We start from the raw sequence: 20,613 nt of genomic DNA, 5'->3' as shown, positions 1-20,613 counted from the left end.
GAGAGTGAAATAAAATATGAGAGACTCTCACCAGTTTTGAGTCGATTTTGGCATCCAGCCTGGCATTGCGAATGAGGTTCACGATCCATCTTTCTGCCTCCTCGGGAGTCATATTCAGCTTATCGGCCAGCATACTGCGAGGCAAACACAGTCCATTAGGACAAACTTAGGTAAAGGGAGAACATTATATACACTGATGGTATTACGTGAAAATTGTGAGGTATATAACAAGCTTGTGGAGTGTGTGTGCATGCAGGTTTAAAGTGCTGATCGAAAGTACTGGATGATAATGGGTTTACTGTCATACCTCAGCATTTAGATGTCTGTTCAAGAGTGACAAATGCTTTGCATTATGTAATCAAGTCTGTGATCCTAAACGTACTAAGAAACCCATAAAAATGGAGTACAGTTACATCACTGCGCTTTCACGGGTATGAGGTCGAGGTAATGATGAAACAAACTTTGCAGACAAGAATAAAATGACACAGCTTGGGCTTGCATGACTTCTACCGACCATCCTATAGCATCTTAAAGAAACGGTCCATAAATAAAGCCAGGTGCCTCCTCCACGAATGTGTCATTGAGGGAAGAAAGTGGCAGCAGGGGCTCTAGCGTTCTTTGATCCAAAATCCTACTATACTGCAGCTGGCTCTCTTTTCGACTAAGCTCATTCCATGCTAGTCAGAAAGAGCAGGCTTGTCTCATTGTGTTCAGTAAGTAAAGCCAACACACCAGGTTTCCAATGCTTTCACAGCGAAAGGTTAACTCAATCACCCACCGTGGCAACAGCATGGGTCTGGAGACGGACAGAGATGACAGCTTATATCATTTCGCTCCCAGTGAAACCCTCAGAAAATTATGCGTGACAGGCTAGATTGGTCATAAAGCTCATTATTTAAGAGCTAACCGCCAACGAATGTGCCGGTTGTCACATCACGAGTTCCAAGCTGGTGATGGTTAACACATGTCCAACATCAAGCAGTGACACTCGGTGCGGGAAAAAGGAATGCCTGTCGACTCCAGAGGTTAAAGCAGGGACATGAAATCCAAGCTCTTCAGCAGCCCCAAAGCACTCCGCAAAGCATGCGGCGTGCTGATGAACAATTACAGCCGAAAAGGAACAGGAAACCAATTAAGACACTGGGAAGTTTAGATAGCTGAACATCCATTACAGGCCCACAGACCTAGAGGTCTAGACCATGTCTGAAATGAAGCAGACAGACTGTGAGCTTTAAAAAAAAAAAAAAAAAAAAAAAAAAAAATCAATGGAAATGCCAAAGACAATGGTTTTAGAAGAGAATCACATGACAAACAAACAGCTAAAACAAACTCTGATGATGCAAGAGACAATGAATATTATTTCTCTGATTTGATTAAGTGGTGACACATGTCAGTCAAGCCAAAGTCAAAGATCAACTCCAAAAACAAATAAGATCGAGTTTCCTCTTAGGGGAGCTGACCCTCCGGACGAGCTAAACCAGAGACCAAGGTCAACCACTGCCTCGGTGCAATGAAATGGCCCACACACACACACTAATCTAATTTTACCCAGAAGTCTGACTTTAAAACAAGAAGGGGAAAAAAAAGTAGTACTTACACATGCTTGCCACTAATATGAATGAAAGTCTGAACTGAAACCAAAAATATACAAACGCTGAAAGAAGTAATTATGGAAAAGAAAGAGGTTGGGTGAATGAGCCACTCAAGCATAAGTGCCTGACATGGAGGTTTAAGCCAAGTTGCTTGACTCCCCTTCACTGCAGTCTCATTTTACACAGGTTTAAACCTGGTCCTCTGGGGTTAGGAGGTGAAGGGTAAGGATCGTTTTCACTTCAATCCCTTACATGTACCAACTCCTCGCAATTGATTTATCCAATTCCGATTCCAGGCCTGTGGCTCTGAGGCAACCGGTCTCACTCGAGGAGCCGTAGACAGTTAAAAGGTCAGCTGCGAATTCATACAGTGCTGACCTGGCTCTACAGAACTTTTTGACATAGCAGACTTAAAACAAATGCACTGTTAAAGGGATAGTTCACCCAAAAATGAAAATTTTATGTTTATCTGCTTACCCCCAGCGCATCCAAGATGTAGGTGACTTTGTTTCTTCAGCAGAACACAAATGATGATTTTTAACTCCAACCGTTGCCGTCTGTCAGTCAAATAACGCTAGTGGATGGGAACTTCTACTATAAGAGTAAATAAAACATGCATTGACAAGTCCAAATTAAACCCTGCGGTTCGTGATGACACATTGATGTACTAAGACGCGAAACGATCGGTTTCAGAGCGCTGTCAGAGCGCGATCAGACCTTACTAAGCGAATGCTGAACGCGGTTGGACATAGTGGTGTATTAGAGTTAAAAAATGATATAAATACTGTTCGGTTTATCGCACAAACCGATCGTTTCGTGTCTTAGGACATCAATGTGTCGTCACGAACCGCAGGGTTTAATTTGGACTTGTCTATGCATGTTTTATTTACTCTTATAGTAGAAGTTCCCATTCACTCCCATTATTTGACTGACAGACGGCAACGGTTGGAGTTGATCATCATTTGTGTTCTGCTGAAGAAACAAAGTCACCTACATCTTGGATGCGCTGGGGGTAAGCAGATAAACATCAAATGTTCATTTTTGGGTGAACTCTCCCTTTAAACATTTCCATTTGAAGGCACAAAGAGATTCACATCATTGAAAGTCACTGGAAGTGACCCCTGCTTCATAGGTTGGGGTAAAATTGATCCCCCTCTTCCCAGTAAAACAACCTCCCTGTTTTTCATAAATGCAACTGCAGTTATTTGCGGAATTATCCTCTTTACATGGGTTGTGCATCACCGCAACTCCTCAGCACGAATTAATCTAATGTTTGCTGTCAATCACCACATCGGTGTGGATTCTGTACTTCGGAATCACAAATTGTAGTCTTGAAGTATGACCAAAGTAAGAATTTTCACCAGTAAATGTCATCTGATCAAATAAGTAACGTGTCTACCACTTTTGTTCTGACCAACTGAGGGAGGGAAAAAAGCATTACAATAAACCACGCTGCCAATGGTGATTAAATCTAACGATCGTTTAGCTCATATCACATCAAACCATGCACATTATTATTATTGTTGTACTTTGTTCTCAAATTGTTAATGTTAACATCAGCATTGCGTGACCGTGTATTTAGTGTGTATTAGTGTTACCTGTAGATTTCAATTTCTGTACAGTCTAATCTCTAACGTTAATTTGTCATACCATACAATCCGCCATCCAAATGATAAGTTTAATTATTGAAGCTGCCGTGAGAAAAGGATAAATGATCCGCCTCGCATGCGATATAGCCTAGTTAACTGGGACTCTTTACTTTATGTAAACAGCCGTGACGCAAAGACAAACGGCGACATGCTCGAATTTCCCACGAAAAAACCCACCAGTACTACCTGAATTATAAAACATTATTACAAGCTTACCGTTGTGAATCGGGCTAAGGTAAGGAGACAGTTTTGAACACTGGATGGTTATGTACTTTCTCAATAATTGATTTTTGATCATTTTAACCCAAAAAAGTTACGGACAGCAGCTTTAACAAAATTAGTAAAAAATTAGCATCAAAAATAGTAAAAAATTAACAAAATTCCAGGCCAGTGGGACTAAGGGAATTACCAAAAAAATTACCCACCCCCCCTCCTATGTGCTTAGCCTCACAAATCAACTGCAAAATGGATTACAATGGACTGTAAGAGATCACATTAATTTACAGATTTTAAACATCCAACTAAAAACTAAAATTATCACCAAGTGCACACAGACTCTCCACTCGAATAAAGACCAATGAATTTAAAATTGGGAATTTAAGACTTTGAGGGCAAAAGACAAATACAAAAGCCATCATAAGTGCAAGTCATAAAATCAGATTTCAAATACAGCCTTCTCAGACATTTTTATATATAAAGCCATTTGTAGTTGTGGTTTTTTTTGGTGTAGGCTGAGGGCAAAAACAGGAAAGAAAAAAAAAAATTTGCCTACCCGTTCAAGGCCAACAACTGTAAACATAACGAAACTGCTACAAAACTTGCATATGTTTCATTTGAGCCCACAATTAGTTGCAGAGGCCTTCTGCGTAATGTACCAATGACATGCACTTGTAAACCAAAAATGGATGTTTTCCAATCCTCTATACACTCTAAACAGACATAACACTCTTTCAGGCGACTCCGTTGAGCTACTAACCTGAACAGATATACAGCAATCACAATTCAGTTTCCTAGTTCAGCATTACCTTTGTCGCCTTTGACAAGAAAATGGATTCAATTGCAACAAGACTGCCAAAAAAGAGCCAAGACTCCAAATCAATTCCAGACTATCTGCAACTGGAGATCTGGACAGAGCCTGATCACATTCCATGTTTCAACCTTGACTCCAGCCCTTCTCAGTTATATACAGCTCAGAAAAAGTGAGCAAGCAATTAGGCTGTACAATGAAGCATGGAAATAGTGTGAGAACCTGGGGATAGATGGTTTTTGATCACCGGGTGTGCGTTTAGAAGAGAAATAACAGATTCCGAACGGCTACAACTATGTTTGCACGTGCACTGCTGGAGAGAGAAAAAAAAAACTCCACAGGGCTTTCATCAAACATGGTATATGATATTGTGTCGGATGAGCGTGTGCATTCGTGAACATGGACCCTTTCGGGATTTACAGAATGTCATAAATCCCCTGAGGTAGATGCAACCTGTTAGCGGATCTCCAATTTGCCGTCAAGTGCTTTTTGCTTGGTGCGCAGAGGCGGTGGCGGGAAAAAGAATGCAGGACAGATGCTCAAAGACTACTAGTTATGAAAGCTCATTAAACAGGCAGGAGGGCAATGCGGCCTCTCTGCTCTGCACTCCATCACTGGAAGGCTAATAGGAACCAGGCACAGGGAAACCAGTGACACCCGCCCAAACCTCCCTTTCCATGCAGACCACTTCTTTTCCACCAATGGAAAATGTTGGGGACTGAAACCATTGCATGTCTTCTCTGGAAGCCTACGATGCCGTATAAATACCGTAAAAGGAGCAATAAAAAAGCGCAACTAGAGTAAAGTGGTAATAAAACACCTGCCGTATTCAGCCGAACACAGACAGAAGAGTCTATGAGGAGTTCAGAAGATACATTGTGTCAGTGATAATTGAACTGTGTGGATCAATGAAAAACATAAATCACTGTAAATTTCTCAACTATTCTCTTTAACGGGTTTAATTAAGGCAATATTCCTTTTTGGTTGTGCTCTAAGTGAATTAGCGCTGACAAAAATTCCAAACGCCACCATCTTACGGTCCTAACAAGGACATGACAAGACGACAATAACGAAGTAAGAGGCGCTTAGAAAAGAAAAATCTGCCGTATTATCCGCAGACTGGGCGCACCCATTAACATCCTCCCGAGGGCCAATATGTAGACCCTTTAGACATGCTTCAAAACAGATGGGTGGATGTGCCTGGGATGTCTGGTTCTGAATGCGTGTCTCCATGTGTGAGATTGAGGTGCTGGCAGCCGGTCTCTGGACATGCTTCCTCCAGCACACTGGGTAATAAAAACTTATCAGAGAGTGAAGTGGGAATGGAAGAGAGGAAACAGGAAGCTTTCCCACATTGTGGACACATTTTCAGACCTGCTACCTTTTTTTTTTCTTTTTGATCATTCCTGACAACAATTTATCCATCAATTTGTCCACTTTAAATGGTATTTCAATGTTTTGTTACATGATCCAGCAGTTATTTTGTACTACATTGAAATAAAAAATACTTACTTTATACTGATGCATTGGTGAATTCGGCAGAAGGTCTCGAAGATGAACAGACGAGCATTTTCGATGAAATCCTCAAGGCACGCCACAAGAAAGAAATCATTCACCAGCACCTTCAAAAGATTTAAATGGTTACATTAGACACTGAATGCATTTTCATGCACAATCTTTCACTGGTTGTGCTAAAACATGCAAGGTCAAGAAAATGCCTTAAACCAGGGGTTTTTGATACCACAGACCCACCAAATATGATGATTCCTTTGCATGAACCCCTGAAATATTTCTTTTCATACACTACATTTCTGAAAGAATCTCTTATCCAAGGCTGCATTTAATTAAAATAGTGAAAACAGTAGTAATGTCAACTAAAATTGAAATTTAAAATTTAAATCAGCCACTTCTCCAGTCTTCAGTGTCACAAGATCCTTCATAAATAATTCTAATACACTGAATTGACGCTCAAAAATAATTTCTTCTTATCATCAATGTTGTTATAAATTATTTTCAGTATTGTTTAATGATAATAAACTTGAAAAGAACAGCATTTAATTTAAATAATTTTTGTTAATGTAAGTAAAAGTTTAAAATTTTCATCAGTTTAATGCATCCTTGAATAAAATTATTAATATTTCAAAAATAAAATCCATGTTGGTATTATATACATATATATATATATACACACACATATTATATACATATATATATATATATATACACACATATATATACACACATACATATACATATACATATATATATATATATATATATATATATATATATATATATATATATATATATATATATATATATATATATATATATATACATATATATATATATATATATATATATATATATATATATATATATATATATATATATATATATACATATACATATATATACATATATATATATATATATATATATATATATATATATATATATATATATATATATATATATATACACACACACACACACACACACACACACACACACACACACACATACACATACACACATACACACATACACACACACAAATATTTTATTATTTGTAAACACCCGTCTACATTTTGACATCAAAACTGGGAAAAACTGTTTATTTCATGTAAAGGTTCTTGTGTTAACCTATTCATAAACATATGTAAATGCACTCATTGTTTTAGGAGCAGTGTTCAGTCCAAAAGTTTACTGGAACACGGAAAACTCTGTGGCTAACCTGGACAATGAACAGAACAGGAAGTTTATATAAACTCAGAACTGAAATAAAAACAGTTCCACTTCATCTGAGGTCTCTGTAATAGCACCTGGTTGGGGAATAACGATATGGGAAAAATGCCAAAAGTATTAATAAAACAGAATTACATCAAATTATGGAAATTAATTCTTGCTTTAAGAATTCAGCAATTCGTAATTCCATCATTTGATAGGGAGGCCTATAGTTAACACATATAAAACGGTGTTTAATACTATCCTCAGGAGAAAACCATTATCTGGAAGCACAAAAAAAGAAAAATCTGGGGTCATTCTCTGCACTCTAAACTAACCGCAGATCTTGGAATTCCACAGTCCCCACATGAAACAGGGCAGGAACAGAGCCAGCCACCGAATCCACCGCAATGGCTGTGACTTATCGCCGTTTGTCTTGCCCATTGCCGCAGGGTCCACCGGGCTGCGTGGTGGAACCAATTTACAGTGCCACTGCTTTCAAACATCTCAACTACAGTCTACTATCAATCTTAGACGCGCAGAGCAGCTGAGCTCTGATCACCGCATACTAACCTCCAAGTCCTACAGAGACCTGGTGTGCTTTACCTTGCAGTCAAAACGCAAATAGTGCGGTGAATTCCACTCAGCAGAAGAAATGTGCGAGCCCCCGCTGTCTCTGCACGGTTCACATGCAGTCCCGCGTCTTCGTGTGCACGTCTGCGCTCACAGCCCCCGCTTTGTTTGCTTAGGCTATGAGAGCTACTATCTCTGTTGTTCTGCTTGAAAAAATCCCAACTACATGGCCATGGCCCTATCAACCAACACACATTTCATCATTGACATTGTCTTATCTTAAGCTGATAATGATTCGCTTAAGTGCTATAATTACTGTAGAGGTTTTTTTTAGTAAGAGGGGGAGAGAAGGCGGCTACGACAACTTTGTAGCAGTACAAAAAAGTAAATTTGATCTTAACTTACTGGAATCTAAAAGTGCAGCTTTTGGTTTTTTTTTTTTTTTTTTTTTTTTTTCCAGTCTTCAAAAGACTGAAAACAGGGCTATATAAGGTTGTGTCTACGTTTTATGCATAGCATAGACATTATGAGCCCAAACCATTGTGCAAATGGCCCCTCTCCGCTGAGATGGATCAACTGAAGAGGGAAAAATGACAAAAGCTGACTGGATAAGCAAGATAAGGTAATCACAATGCAAAGTAAGCAATGTGATGATCCACAGCTTGAAGAAAATCCCAGAACACTTATGCGGTCAGTCTCTACAGATCCAGGACCGTGTCCAGTTGGACTGAATCACAGGCCTGCAGAACCTCTGGAGCCATGGGTGCCGATTATATGTTAAGGAATTGCTTGTAAACAACAGTACTGTATTTGGGTTATTATTTTAGACATCAAGTTTGGGGTCAGCATGATTTATTAAAAATAAATACTTTTATCCAGCATTAGATTAAATCAAAAGTTACAGTAAACACTTGAATAATGTTACAAAATATTTCTGTTTCAAATAAATGCTTTCCCTTTAAACATTCTATTTAATCAAAGAATCCTAAAAAAATGCACCACGGTTTCCACAAAAAAAAAAATAAATAAAATAAAATAAAATAAAATAAAGAAGATCTACAGTTTATATACAATGATAATAATAGGAAATGTTGAGAACCAAATAATTTCATTTGTGTGACACTGAAGACTGGAGTAATGGCTGCTGAAAATTCAGGTTTGCCATCACAAGAATAAAATTATTAAAAATATATTAAAATAATTAAATTAAAAAAATATTTTAATTGAAAATAACATAATGACCCTTACTGGATCTGCATGAATTTTGTAAATTACATTATTTTTATTTAAAATGGTGAAAAGTTAGCAGCATTCAACAGACAAATATGCATATTCCTGAGGGAGAGAGAACAATTTTGGACCTCTAGCATCTCCTCTCAATAATATTTTCTTTATTAATAAAAAAAAAAAAAAAAGTATCCCTATTAGAGAAAAGTAACTTGTTTTTTTCTTTTGCAATCACTTAACCAAATAGTTACTGTAATGAACTTGTTTAAAGATGAGGGGATGTTTGTTTTTGTATGAGTAAAGGCGGTTGAGAGCATGTAGTCCAATGACTAGCAAGGCTTCGGCAATCTAACAGGAAAAGCCTGGGGCTGTTGTAGACGAGCAACTCTGATTTTGTAAGTCACCACTCAATCAGACTGAATTTGTGAGCATTTAGAGCGGACATACATCTGAGCCTAGCTAGTTATGCTCACATGCCACATAGTTGAACTTTTTTTTTGTGCAGCTTGTGATCTCAATAATGCCTTAGGCTTTCATAATCAGGGTCAGGACTAATTAGTGGCCATTTACGCAGTGTCTGGGCTGAACTCTTGTTGTAGAATATGCCATGGTTCTGGAGGTCCAGTAGCCGGAGGGCTCTCACGAGATCTCACAGATGCAGGTGTGCTAATTACTGCTAGCCTTACAAAGCCGGGACTCCAAGCATGCAAAGTGTAATAGAGATCACCCAAATGACTCGATCATTTGGACCAGCACAGACCCCCCAAAAAAACTTGACTTCTGGTGATTTAGGACTCTATGCTTCTTGACGATAAACGTCTAGAATGAAAAACAGCTGGCCAGATCAAATGGGCACTCGCACAAGAGTAAATGTTTATAAATCATGTCAGCGTTTTAGGAAGGTTCCCATTTCAACCTTAAGTTGGGTTTATTTCATTCTCCTATAAAAAGCCTGCTATTTAACATACGAGGTGATTGTTACTAAACAAAACTGAATTGTTTTATTTTGGACAATTGTAGACGATGGGCAGTACGACTGGTCTCTGAATTCATAATAATTTAGAGAATGGGAATGAGCTTCGACATAAGTGCACACTAGGCTAAAGGCACTCAAGCTAATTATGCTTGGGATGAATCTTTGTAATGTAATGTAATGCGTTTACTGCAACCAAGAATGCGCCTGAAGGCGATTTCTGGCTTTTATCACACTGAGACTTTCTTATAATACTTTTTGCCATTTAAGATTTGGCACGTTTGTGGGGAAGCTTACCAAATGCATTTTGGTTGAAATGTAATGTTTTCCAGGGTCAGGATGGCAAACAAATCTGCCAACAATGTCTGTAATCGCATAGATGCAAGTGTCATTTGCACTTTACTAAAGCCAAAGCGTGATTAAAATATACATTCAGAATTCCATATGTTGTTCCAGCAGCTCTAAAATCTTCTAAAATGAAAAAAGTCACTTATTCACCTTAACTTTGTTCCAAATCTGGCCTTTTTTCATTTACATAGAACCCAAAAGGATACATTTTGAAGATGGTGAGTGGATTAAAGCTTTCAAGATTAAAACAAAAATGTAAAAGCACCATAAAAGTGGTCCTTATGACTCATACACCATATTCAAAGACTTTTGAAGCCATACGACAAACAATTTAAATCATTATACAACTACAATATGCAATATATCCACCCTTCTTGTAATCTGAATTCATAAGAAAAATAGCACCTTGTCACTTCATGCGTTTACTCTGATCAGATATCTATCCAATCGTGAAAAGACCAGGTGTAAATGCCCTCCGAAACGCTTTCGAGACTGATTTAAATCACTCAAACCACTTCAGGAGGTGGTCTGGGATGCATTCCAGACAAAACTGGACAATTCACCCTTCGCCGGTGAATTGACAAGCAATCTGACCAATCATGACGCTGAATCTGCCATTTTGTCCCAGAAACAAACCAGATGGGAGAGTAAATAAATTAAAGTTGGTGGACTTGAATTTAAAAAATTGTGTATTGATGTCTTTCTGCAGTTAACAACATACCTTCTAATGTTAATTCATGTTTATTACTATAGTTGGAAGAGATGATTGGTGTCGCTTGAACTGAGACGCTACAGCGATCTGTCAAAAGCCACAAAACGGTAATGTTTGAATTTTTAAAGCGAAACTTTGTTTCATACCAAAAGTAGCCTGCTCTGTCTTGTCTGTCAGCGCATTGTCAGTGTCCTCTTTTCTCCGCGATGTATTTTTCACAGAGCGCCATGGCTTGTCGAACAAAGTAACAAAGGGGGGTGGGACTTTGCAAAGGGTCAACTGTAAATGCATCTGGCCGTTGAAACCACATATGTAAATTTAAAAGAATAAACGTGTAAGCGTGTTATAGGCTATATAACGTTATAACCAGGTATAACTGCGCTACTGCAACACACATCGCCGCAGATGAGCAGCTCAGTATTTCTTCAGCAAGCCAACACTCAAACTGCTTCAAATGAAACTGAAATTAAGTTCCAGATGCTTAAAACACAATCATCATTAAAAGTAATGAGACTAAATGATCGCACCAGCGCTGATGCCGATGATTTTTTCAATTGCAGTCTTTGATCTTGAAATTAGCCGATGATAAATAAAATGCAGCCAGTATCTGTAGCTTTTTTTTTGTTTTTTTTTGTTGACGTGAACTAAATTTGCATATAGCGTGAGAACTGAAGATCGTATTTACACACTTATGTGGCCAAGTGTAAAATTGCCATCCGATCAGTAAAAACGCATGAAGTGACCAGGTGTAAATGATTCATGAACAAATCGTTCTTTTGAATCAGATCTTTTCAATGAATTTGTCTAAAAATGATTCTGATCTTATTCTTGATTTCAAATCACTGACTCCAACAGCTCACTGCAGGAGAAGATGTGAATAGACAAATTTAATTTTGGTCCTCACATGAAACTACCGTATGACTTCAACAGGCTTGGAATACAGTTCACAAGTGGCATGCACCACTTTTATTGTGCCCTGGATATTTTTTTTGAAGCTTAAAAGCTTCAGTCTCTTTTCAATAAAAACTGCATGGAAAAGAGCAACCGTCTTCACAAAGATTTAGAATGATTTACAATTACAATTTTCATTTTTGAGGTGAGCTATTCCTTTCAAACAGAGCTTTTTGCTCTATTCTGTTGTGTTTTTGTTTAGTTCGGTGCTGTGCTGGCACTGGAAGTCAGTAGTTTAACTGTAAAAACAGAAAGAATGACACAGCAGGGCAAGGGTGAAAACTGATGAAGTGACCATTATGGAAGGCCATTTATAAACAGGAACAAAAATACAGATCACTGGCTTGTCTGTACCACAGAAAGCTCTTTCCAGTGCGTGTGTCCGCCTCTGCACACCAAAAGCACTTCTTGTTAACCATCCCACTGATCTGACAATTACCGGCTATCATAAAAACATGACAAATGGTGAGTCAGAGGCTCTCTCAGGGGCCCACTACCACAGCTGCCCATGACACTGCGGCTCGCAGAGACCGGCTGAGCTTTAAGACCCCTTTCAGGGCCCAAAACAGAAGGGTAGGCTGTTTGTGACTGCAGAAAAATGACACAGCATCGCTAATGACTATCAACAGTTATGGTAAAGTTCAGAGGACGCTTCTGACAAATCACAGGTCGGAGACTTAGTGTGATGTCATCACAACTCATCATGAGGGAAATTGAGACATCATCTGCGTAAATTACTAAGTTAAAGGCTTTTTGTGGCCAGACAAGAAGTGAAGGATGAGCTCAACATCTTACAAGAAGGATAGTCTCTTCAAACGCTTTCACTAATGGAACCTGTTATGAATCTTATGTTATGAATTTTATGCTTTTGGAAAAACAGGAACATGGCAGAAGATACAATCAATCTGCGAAAGTCCCTATAAAGAGGAGAGCGTGCCGTGCTTTTAAGGACACACAAAGAAACAAGCTAATAAAAAGGTAACAGGAAATGACAGCTGGAACTTACCGCCTCACACTCTCGCAGCTTCTTCTGAGCACTATCAAAGTCAAAGTTCACATAGAGACACTCCACAAACTCTGTGATTGGATCTTTGTAGGTATATGACTCCTATAAAGAGAACAAAAGATAAATGAATGCAAAATAGTTCTTCACAAAAAAAACTTCCACCATTGGTTCTTAAACTGGGGTGTTTTTAATTATGAATTTGTTTGTTTTATTAACAAATAAAGTTTTACATTACAAGCACAACTTGTACAAAATCAGCTGCTCGAGCACAAAATTCCTGCTGCTTTCATCTTGTGGTTACAAACATGGTTGTCGCCAAACTGTTGCATCTATTTTCTTAATTGGCACAAGCTGACTACAGTCACATATATGGATGATTTAATGAGAATGATTTTCAATAGTAAAACTGCCCTTGAGAAGACTTGAAAACAGTGCACAAGTCATATACTTTTATGGCACTTTTTCTGTCCTTGACAGCAGCCTGGTTTTTTAACCACAGCCTGGTTTTTTTTAACCATTTTAATGCAGATTTTGGGATATCACATTAAAATGCTGGATGGAAACGCTAAAGCGTGGCTAAAATAATAATAAAATATAATTAATTAGTATAATATAACTAATAAAAATGTTAAAATCAATGTAAAAATTTGCAACTTGGTGAAACACAGCTAGTCCGAACCATTCACTTTTGCTGTTTATGGAAATCAATGGCCTTTACATTCTTCAAAGTATCTTCTTTTTTTGTTCCATAGTAGAAAGAAAATCTTACTGGTTTCAGACAATATAAGGGTGAGCAGATTGAACTATCCCTGCCTGGTTGTATATAATAATGAGCACAACCTCTGCTTAATGTGCCATGTCTATAAACAGCCATGAGCTGAAAGACTTAGTACAGTACAATCCCTTTAGCAGAGGACCTGATGGGATGAGTCCCATTTGGATACGTGATAGTCTTTGGGTCTTCCCTGGATCTAAATACCATAGATGCTTGAGTAACCATGAGAGGAGAAACTTGTGCAGGGAGTATGGTGAGCACCTCAGGACACATGTTTAAGTGATTACGCAAAGGCTGCGGGATGCACTTATTTGGATTTCAGTGCCATTGATCTCTGAAGAAGCTACTGTTGTTGGACACAGACATCAGAACACTACAATCAGACTGTCCAGCACCATTCATCAAATCTAATGGGTTCAAGACTCGCATGGCCTGAGGAGGCACATAGATAAACAGAGCTTTTATTTTCAGGCCAATATACACCACTCGTTCATTCATTCATTTCCACTGACGCAGCGAGGTATAAGATTCCCTGCAATGTTCTAGATGTATTAAATTCAAATAAAAATACATTTTATTTCAAAGAGAAAGAAAGCATTTTTTAACTGGTGATGGGTAACCTCTTATTGAAAACATCTTTCAGTACTTGCAAGGCCAGTGTGGATGATTGAGGGAAGACCAACAGAGTATGAAACGGTTATCAATAGAGCACCACCTGACAAATAGGATTGCTCACACAGAATTAAAAGGAAAAAAGGCTTTAATTTAATTTAATTAAGAATTTATAATAAACCTGAGGATACACACAAAGTATCATACAAATGAAAAAGTTTTTTTTTTTTCTCTAACCTAGGCACATATGAGACAATTCCATTTAATGTGTTCATAAATTAATAAAAATAATAATATAATATAATATCATTTAATATAATATAATAATATATTTCTCAGCAAATATTGACTACATTTATTTAATTACATAATTCAACTGACAGCCCTAGTATAAACATTTGAATTCAATGTTAAACAATAATTATAATATATATTTTAATATTTATATATACATTTATAATGTTTAATTTGATTGTTTTTATGGCACATCACTGCAATGATCAAATTAAACATTAATATATTATACATGCATGTATAAATATTACAATACTCATTAAATATATCAAATATATATTTATATATTTAAAATGTTTATACTAGGGAAGTCAGTTGATTTAAAAATGTAAATCAAATTAATTTAATACCATTAATATTTTTATGAATATTTTTCAATAATAAATAATACAATAAAATAATATAAATTGACAATGACATAGCAAACCAGGACATACATGAAAAACCAAAGTCCTGTCAGATACCTGCTGGATGACTTTCACCAGATCCTTTAGCACCTGCCTACGCTTGCGGACGTCCTTGTTGGTGATGACAGCTGTGGTCAGATAGCGCAGTATGTGTGGGCACATGGTCTGAATAGCATTTAGGTACCTGCAAACAAAAACAACAACAGTCACACGCTTGAAGGACAGCTATAATCTCTACAGTGAAACAGTCACATGATGTAATTTGTCGAGGTTGGACACTGTTTTCACAGCAAAAATGTTCTATAAGAACGATGAACTATCAGTTTCACTATTCTCATACAGTGAACTTGCAGATTCTCGTTAAACAGAAGAACAAGAGTCAGACCATGTTGAAAGCACCTCTGTTCATTGGTCCCACTGTGGAGGGAAGGGAAAAGGAAAAGCCCCTTTCTAGACACGGATCACCAGCTACAGGCCTGCAAAGCAGTGAAACACTATCCACCAGGGATTTGTTTTTCAGCCACAGGTCAACTAGCTGTGGGCTTCACCGAGAATGAAAGCTACATAGCACTACTATTACAACCCAAGACAAAGTTTCCTCTCTACCGACTAGAGACGTGCAAGAGCTTTCTTATATGGACAAAAAAAAAAAAAACATACAACAGATGCCTTGTCATAGGGCTAAGAGCTCCTGTTAAAGTGCACTTAACATTTCGAGACAATTTGGAGGACGGCCTCCGCGCCTGCGGTATCTGTACGAACATCTTTGACCCCCCCTCCCCCCAATCCCTCATACGAGGACCAAATTAAATTTCAAGGAGGAAGTGGAGCTGCTCTGCCTTGGCCAGGCCCTAAAGCTCCCTTACGGATCAGCACGGAGAAACACATGTCACATGGAGGAAAAGGAGAAGGGCTGCCGGATGGTTTAATTAGCCGAAACAATTAAAGGGACATGGGGGCCTGTGGCACTTGTGATGTTGGAGCTAAAAACAGCAGCGGGCTTCGGCGGCGTGTGATCCCAGTTGGCGCAGCCTTCGGTCTCTCCTCCCTTTGTAGTTGTCTGACTTCATGGCAAACCACAACACTTCATGCTGTGTTCCTGATTAACTTACACCTACTCGCTCTCCCAGGGAGGCTCCGATGGCCAGACCGCTCACATGAGTCATGATGCCATATCTGGGCTTCGCACAGAAAAAAAAAATGCATTATCTAACGGAGCCCGACAGCTACGACCAAAGCCATGATATGGCTTAATCGGTTGCTAAATGACTTTGCAAGGAAAAGGGCAAAACAGGAAGTAGTAGTTGAATATGAGTGCGTCACTTTCTCCTCAGGGATGTAGGGATTTAGGATAGGGCTGCAACTAAAAACTACTTTGATAATGGATTGAGGCTTTGATTGCGTTGTTGACCTGGGTTCAAGTCTGGTCTGGGTCATGTAATGCTCCCGTTCTCTCTCTCTACTTTCCTGTTGTAGAGCAGTTTAAATAACCAAAAATGCACCATTATTAAAATTCTGGGTCATACCACTAAGATAATTGGTTATTGACAATAAATGATAAAAGAGACAATTATTCTATTCTATTTCATGTAAAAATAAAACAAATATACAGTGGTGAGAGTAAGTATTTGCCCCCATCCTGATTTTTTATTTGTTTGCATGTTTGTCACACTTTAATGTTTCAGATCAAACAAATTTAAATATGAATCAAAGATAACACAAGTAAACATAACATGCAGTTTTTAAATGAAGGTTTTTATTATGAAGGAAAAACAAAATCCAAACCCACATGGCCCTGTGTGAAAAAGTGCTTGCCCCCTACACCCAATAACTGGTTGGGCCACCCTTAGCAGCAACAACTGCAATCAAGCGTTTGCGATAACTTGCAATGAGTCGGTTACAACGCTGTGGAGGAATTTTGGCCCAATCATCTTACATTGGATGGTTTTCGAGCATGAACCGCCTTTTTAAGGTCATGCCACAGCATCTCAATAGGATTGAGGTCAGGACTTTGACTAGGCCACTCCAAAGTCTTCATTTTGTTTTTCTTCAGCCATTCAGAGGTGGACTTGCTGGTGTGTTTTGAATGATTGTCCAGCTGCAGAATCCAAGTTCGCTTCAGCTTGAGGTCACGAACAGATGGCCAGAGATTGTCCTTCAGGATTTTTTGGTAGACAGCAGAATTCATGGTTCCATTTATCACAGCAAGTCTTTCCGGTCCTGAAGCAGCAAAACAGCCCCAGACCATCACACCACCACCGCCATATTTTACTATTGGTATGATGTTCTTTTTCTGAAATGCTGTGTTACTTTTACGTCAGACGTAATGGGACACACACCTTCCAAAAAGTTCAACTTTTGTCTCATCAGTCCAAAGACTTTTTCCCAAAAGTCTTGGAGATCATCAAGATGTTTTCTGGCAAAACTGAGACGAGCCTTAATGTTCTTTTTGCTCAGCAGCGGTTTTCGTCTTGGAACTCTGCCATGCAGGCCATTTTTGCCCAGTCTCTTTCTTATGGTGGAGTCATGAACACTGACCTTAACTGAGGTAAGTGAGGCCTGCAGTTCTTTGGATGTTGTTGTGGGGTCTTTTGTGACCTCTTGGATGAGTCGTCGCTGCGCTCTTGGGGTAATTTTGGTCGGCCGGACACTCCTGGGAAGGTTCACCACTGTTCCATGTTTTCGTCATTTGTGGATAATGGCTCTCACTGTGGTTCGCTGGAGTCCCAAAGCTTCAGAAATGGCTTTATAACCTTTTCCAGACTGATCTCAATTACTTTCTTTCTCATTTGTTCCTGAATTTCTTTGGATCTCAACATGATGTGTAGCTTTTGAGGATCTTTTGGTCTTCTTCACTTTGTCAGGCAGGCCCTACTTAAGTGATTTCTTGATTGTGAACAGGTGTGGCAGTAATCAGGCCTGGGTGTGGCTAGAGAAACTGAACTCAGGTGTGATAAACCAGAGTTATGTTATGTTTTAACAGGGGGGGCAAGCACTTTTTCACATTGGGTGATGTGGGTTTGGATTTTGTTTTCCCTTCATAATAAAAACCTTCATTTAAAAACGGCATCCTGTGTTTACTTTGTTATCTTTTATTAATATTTAAATTTGTTTGATGATCTGAAACATTAAAATTTGACAAACATGCAAAAAGAAAAAAAAAAGAAAAAAAAAATCAGGAAAGGGGCAAACACTTTTTCACACCACTGTATACATAAAAAAAATGTAAATGCTTTTAAAACATTTTAGTTAATTTAGTCACAAAACTGTTCAACAATGTAAAAGTGTTAAATTAAAATATGTAAAAACGTTTAGGGTCAGCAAGAATTTATGATTTTAGTGATGAATGATGAATGTTCAATAGAACAGCAAACATAGAAATGTTTTATCCATTTTATTCCTGACGAGCCTACTTGCATTTTGAATTATGGGTGGCACGTCCGGTTTGGGGAACTTGCATTCAAAAAGACAAACTAATTTCAAATCATAAGGTTGCCCTACAAATAAATCTCATCTGTCAGTTTGACTGAATGAGCTGTCAATTTTCCTTCATGTTTTATTTTTCAGACATCATGAGAATAACGTAACGCTTGGTATGGCAAGAGCTCTTTTCAGTCGCAGTATTCTTTTCCTCATGATTATTTTCTTTTCCCCCTTTGCATTCTGCTGTAATAGTATGAAAAAGGACAACATATACTGCACATTTGTGGTCTGTCCTCCCCATTTAATTTATGATATATCCCATTAATTCACTGAAATGCACAAAAAATCTCTTGTTTTTCTCCTCAAATCCTCACGTCTCTTTCCAGGTTTGTTTCACAGGTAAATACAATTAACTATCTGTCAAAATGATGGAAATCACTTTGAAACAGCATCACTGTGCTAAAGTTAACGAACATTTTTGATTAAGGCAATGTATGTTACATAATGCAGATATATATTACTAAAGTGATATTTAACCATTCCGTTATTGCTGTGTTTTTTTTTTTTTTTTTTTTTTTTTTTTTTTTTTTTTTAGTATTCATAGAGCGAGTCTTTCACTGATTGTTTACAAATTAACAAAAGTGGAACCCATAATTCATGCAAAGCGTCATGGAGCGCAGGAATAAGCTGGATAATGTCTTCACAGTCACTTTTAAACAAGAAATGCACAATAAACAAGAAATGCATTTTTTACTACTTTAAAGTGGCTTCACTAATGGAGTCTCTGTTGCAGCTCTAATTTGGGTAAGGTAGAAATAAAAGGTAGAAAATGAAGCAAAGGAAGGAACAGTGGTGCAGTTCCAATTTCATGATGCATCTGAAGGGAGGAGGGGAATTAGAGGTAAATCAAGTGAAACTCTGAATCCACTCTGCGCTGCCCGGGATAGTGTTTCTGCGGTATTAGCTTTCCTGTTTGCACCTACATCATAGGTCATCTTGTGACAATATTCTTTCTCGAACTGCCCTTGGAGTTAGTTGGAACGTATTATATGATAGCCTATCTTTGGTATCATTTTTCCTGCAGTAAAAAAATTTCGGTTTCTGTTTTTGTTTTGGCCGTCTGTTCGACGGCACGACTACATCATGTACAATCTTCAGACTGAGAGCACTGGATCATACCCTGTCCTGAACAACAGCCAAACAACTAAGAATTGAACCTGAACGCCACAGGCTGATGTCAGCCTAATTGTCAACAAAACTTCAAGAATAACAAAAAGGAGAAGAACAGAAAACAAAAGGTCTTTTCACAGGGTCAAATACAGACCGTGATGCAGTTTTCCAACTAAAACATGACAATCAATGTATCTACCCTCCAAGAATGCAATACTGTTGTGGTACATAAAACACAGTGTATCTAATGCAGTAAATTACACTCCGATTCAGATTTATGGGGTCTGATTGCTCTTCGTGGCCACGGCTCTGCAAATAAAAGCTGAAGGCAGAAGAGGTGAGAGAACAACACAAAAAACGAAAAGTGAAAAGGCGGCTGCCAGCATTGAAAGACCTCTGATCTGACGAGCCCAACCGCAATTTAGAAGTACCTTTTTGGACCGGTTTTAACGAAGCATAATGAATGTTCTTGTATAATGAGCACCTACGTCCAAAGGGCTGCTGTTAAGCCAGCCGATTGTCTCAAAGGCAGGTCAAACATTCACTCCAGTTTCACAGCCACAGGTCATTGGCCCTAAAAAAACAGCACACAGCGGTCATGACCAAAGAAAAAGCCAAACCTAAACGTGGTTTTCCAGCTACCGACAGAGCAATAAGCCACCTCAATCTGTCTTTTCACCCACTATGGTCAGGTTCTAATGACTAATTTATGGTCTGTTCATCCTTAATCATCTATTCTGGTGGAAAACAACATCTTACAGGCAGAAGTCCATTTTGTCTTTGAATAGTGTATAGGCATTAGGCTCCACAACAGAGCATTAGGGGGAAAGTGTGGCCTTAAAATAGATGGAATGTAGAATTATTTAGTAGATTAAGTTTCCTACCTTAGGCACCAGGTGTAAACCCACTTAAAAAAAGCTAGTAGACCCTTGAAGCTTCTTTTTACACAAGTGCACACAACAAGACTGAACCCTGTTGCCATGTGTTAAGACCCAAGATTACCCTTCTAGTATGCGTACTTGTGAGAAGTAAATGGGGGTGTGTGTGTATTTTATATTTTGGGTTTGTGACTACAAACTACCACTTTTTCCTCATGGAACATTCAGACCTGATTGGGAATGAGAGTCAGGGGTGATTCATTAAGTTA

The 20,613-nt window shown here is 38.3% G+C and overlaps 1 protein-coding gene across 1 annotated transcript in view; it reads right to left on the bottom strand.

The window, feature by feature from the left end:
• Positions 1 to 20,613, bottom strand: part of eif3ea (eukaryotic translation initiation factor 3, subunit E, a) — a 50,736-nt gene that overhangs the window by 3,097 nt on the left and 27,026 nt on the right. Inside the window, exons 8-11 of the mRNA XM_048152092.1 lie at positions 14,931 to 15,057; positions 12,786 to 12,887; positions 5,781 to 5,890; positions 32 to 134 (exon numbers count right to left, since the gene is read on the bottom strand). Coding sequence (XP_048008049.1) covers positions 32 to 134; positions 5,781 to 5,890; positions 12,786 to 12,887; positions 14,931 to 15,057 — 442 coding nt within the window. The remainder of the gene's footprint in view (positions 1 to 31; positions 135 to 5,780; positions 5,891 to 12,785; positions 12,888 to 14,930; positions 15,058 to 20,613) is intronic.

This window comes from Megalobrama amblycephala, linkage group LG13 (genome assembly GCF_018812025.1).
Source record: "Megalobrama amblycephala isolate DHTTF-2021 linkage group LG13, ASM1881202v1, whole genome shotgun sequence".
Lineage (NCBI taxonomy): Eukaryota > Metazoa > Chordata > Actinopteri > Cypriniformes > Xenocyprididae > Megalobrama > Megalobrama amblycephala.
The sequence above is the reverse complement of the archived record's forward strand: the minus strand, read 5'-3'. Positions and strand labels throughout refer to the sequence as shown.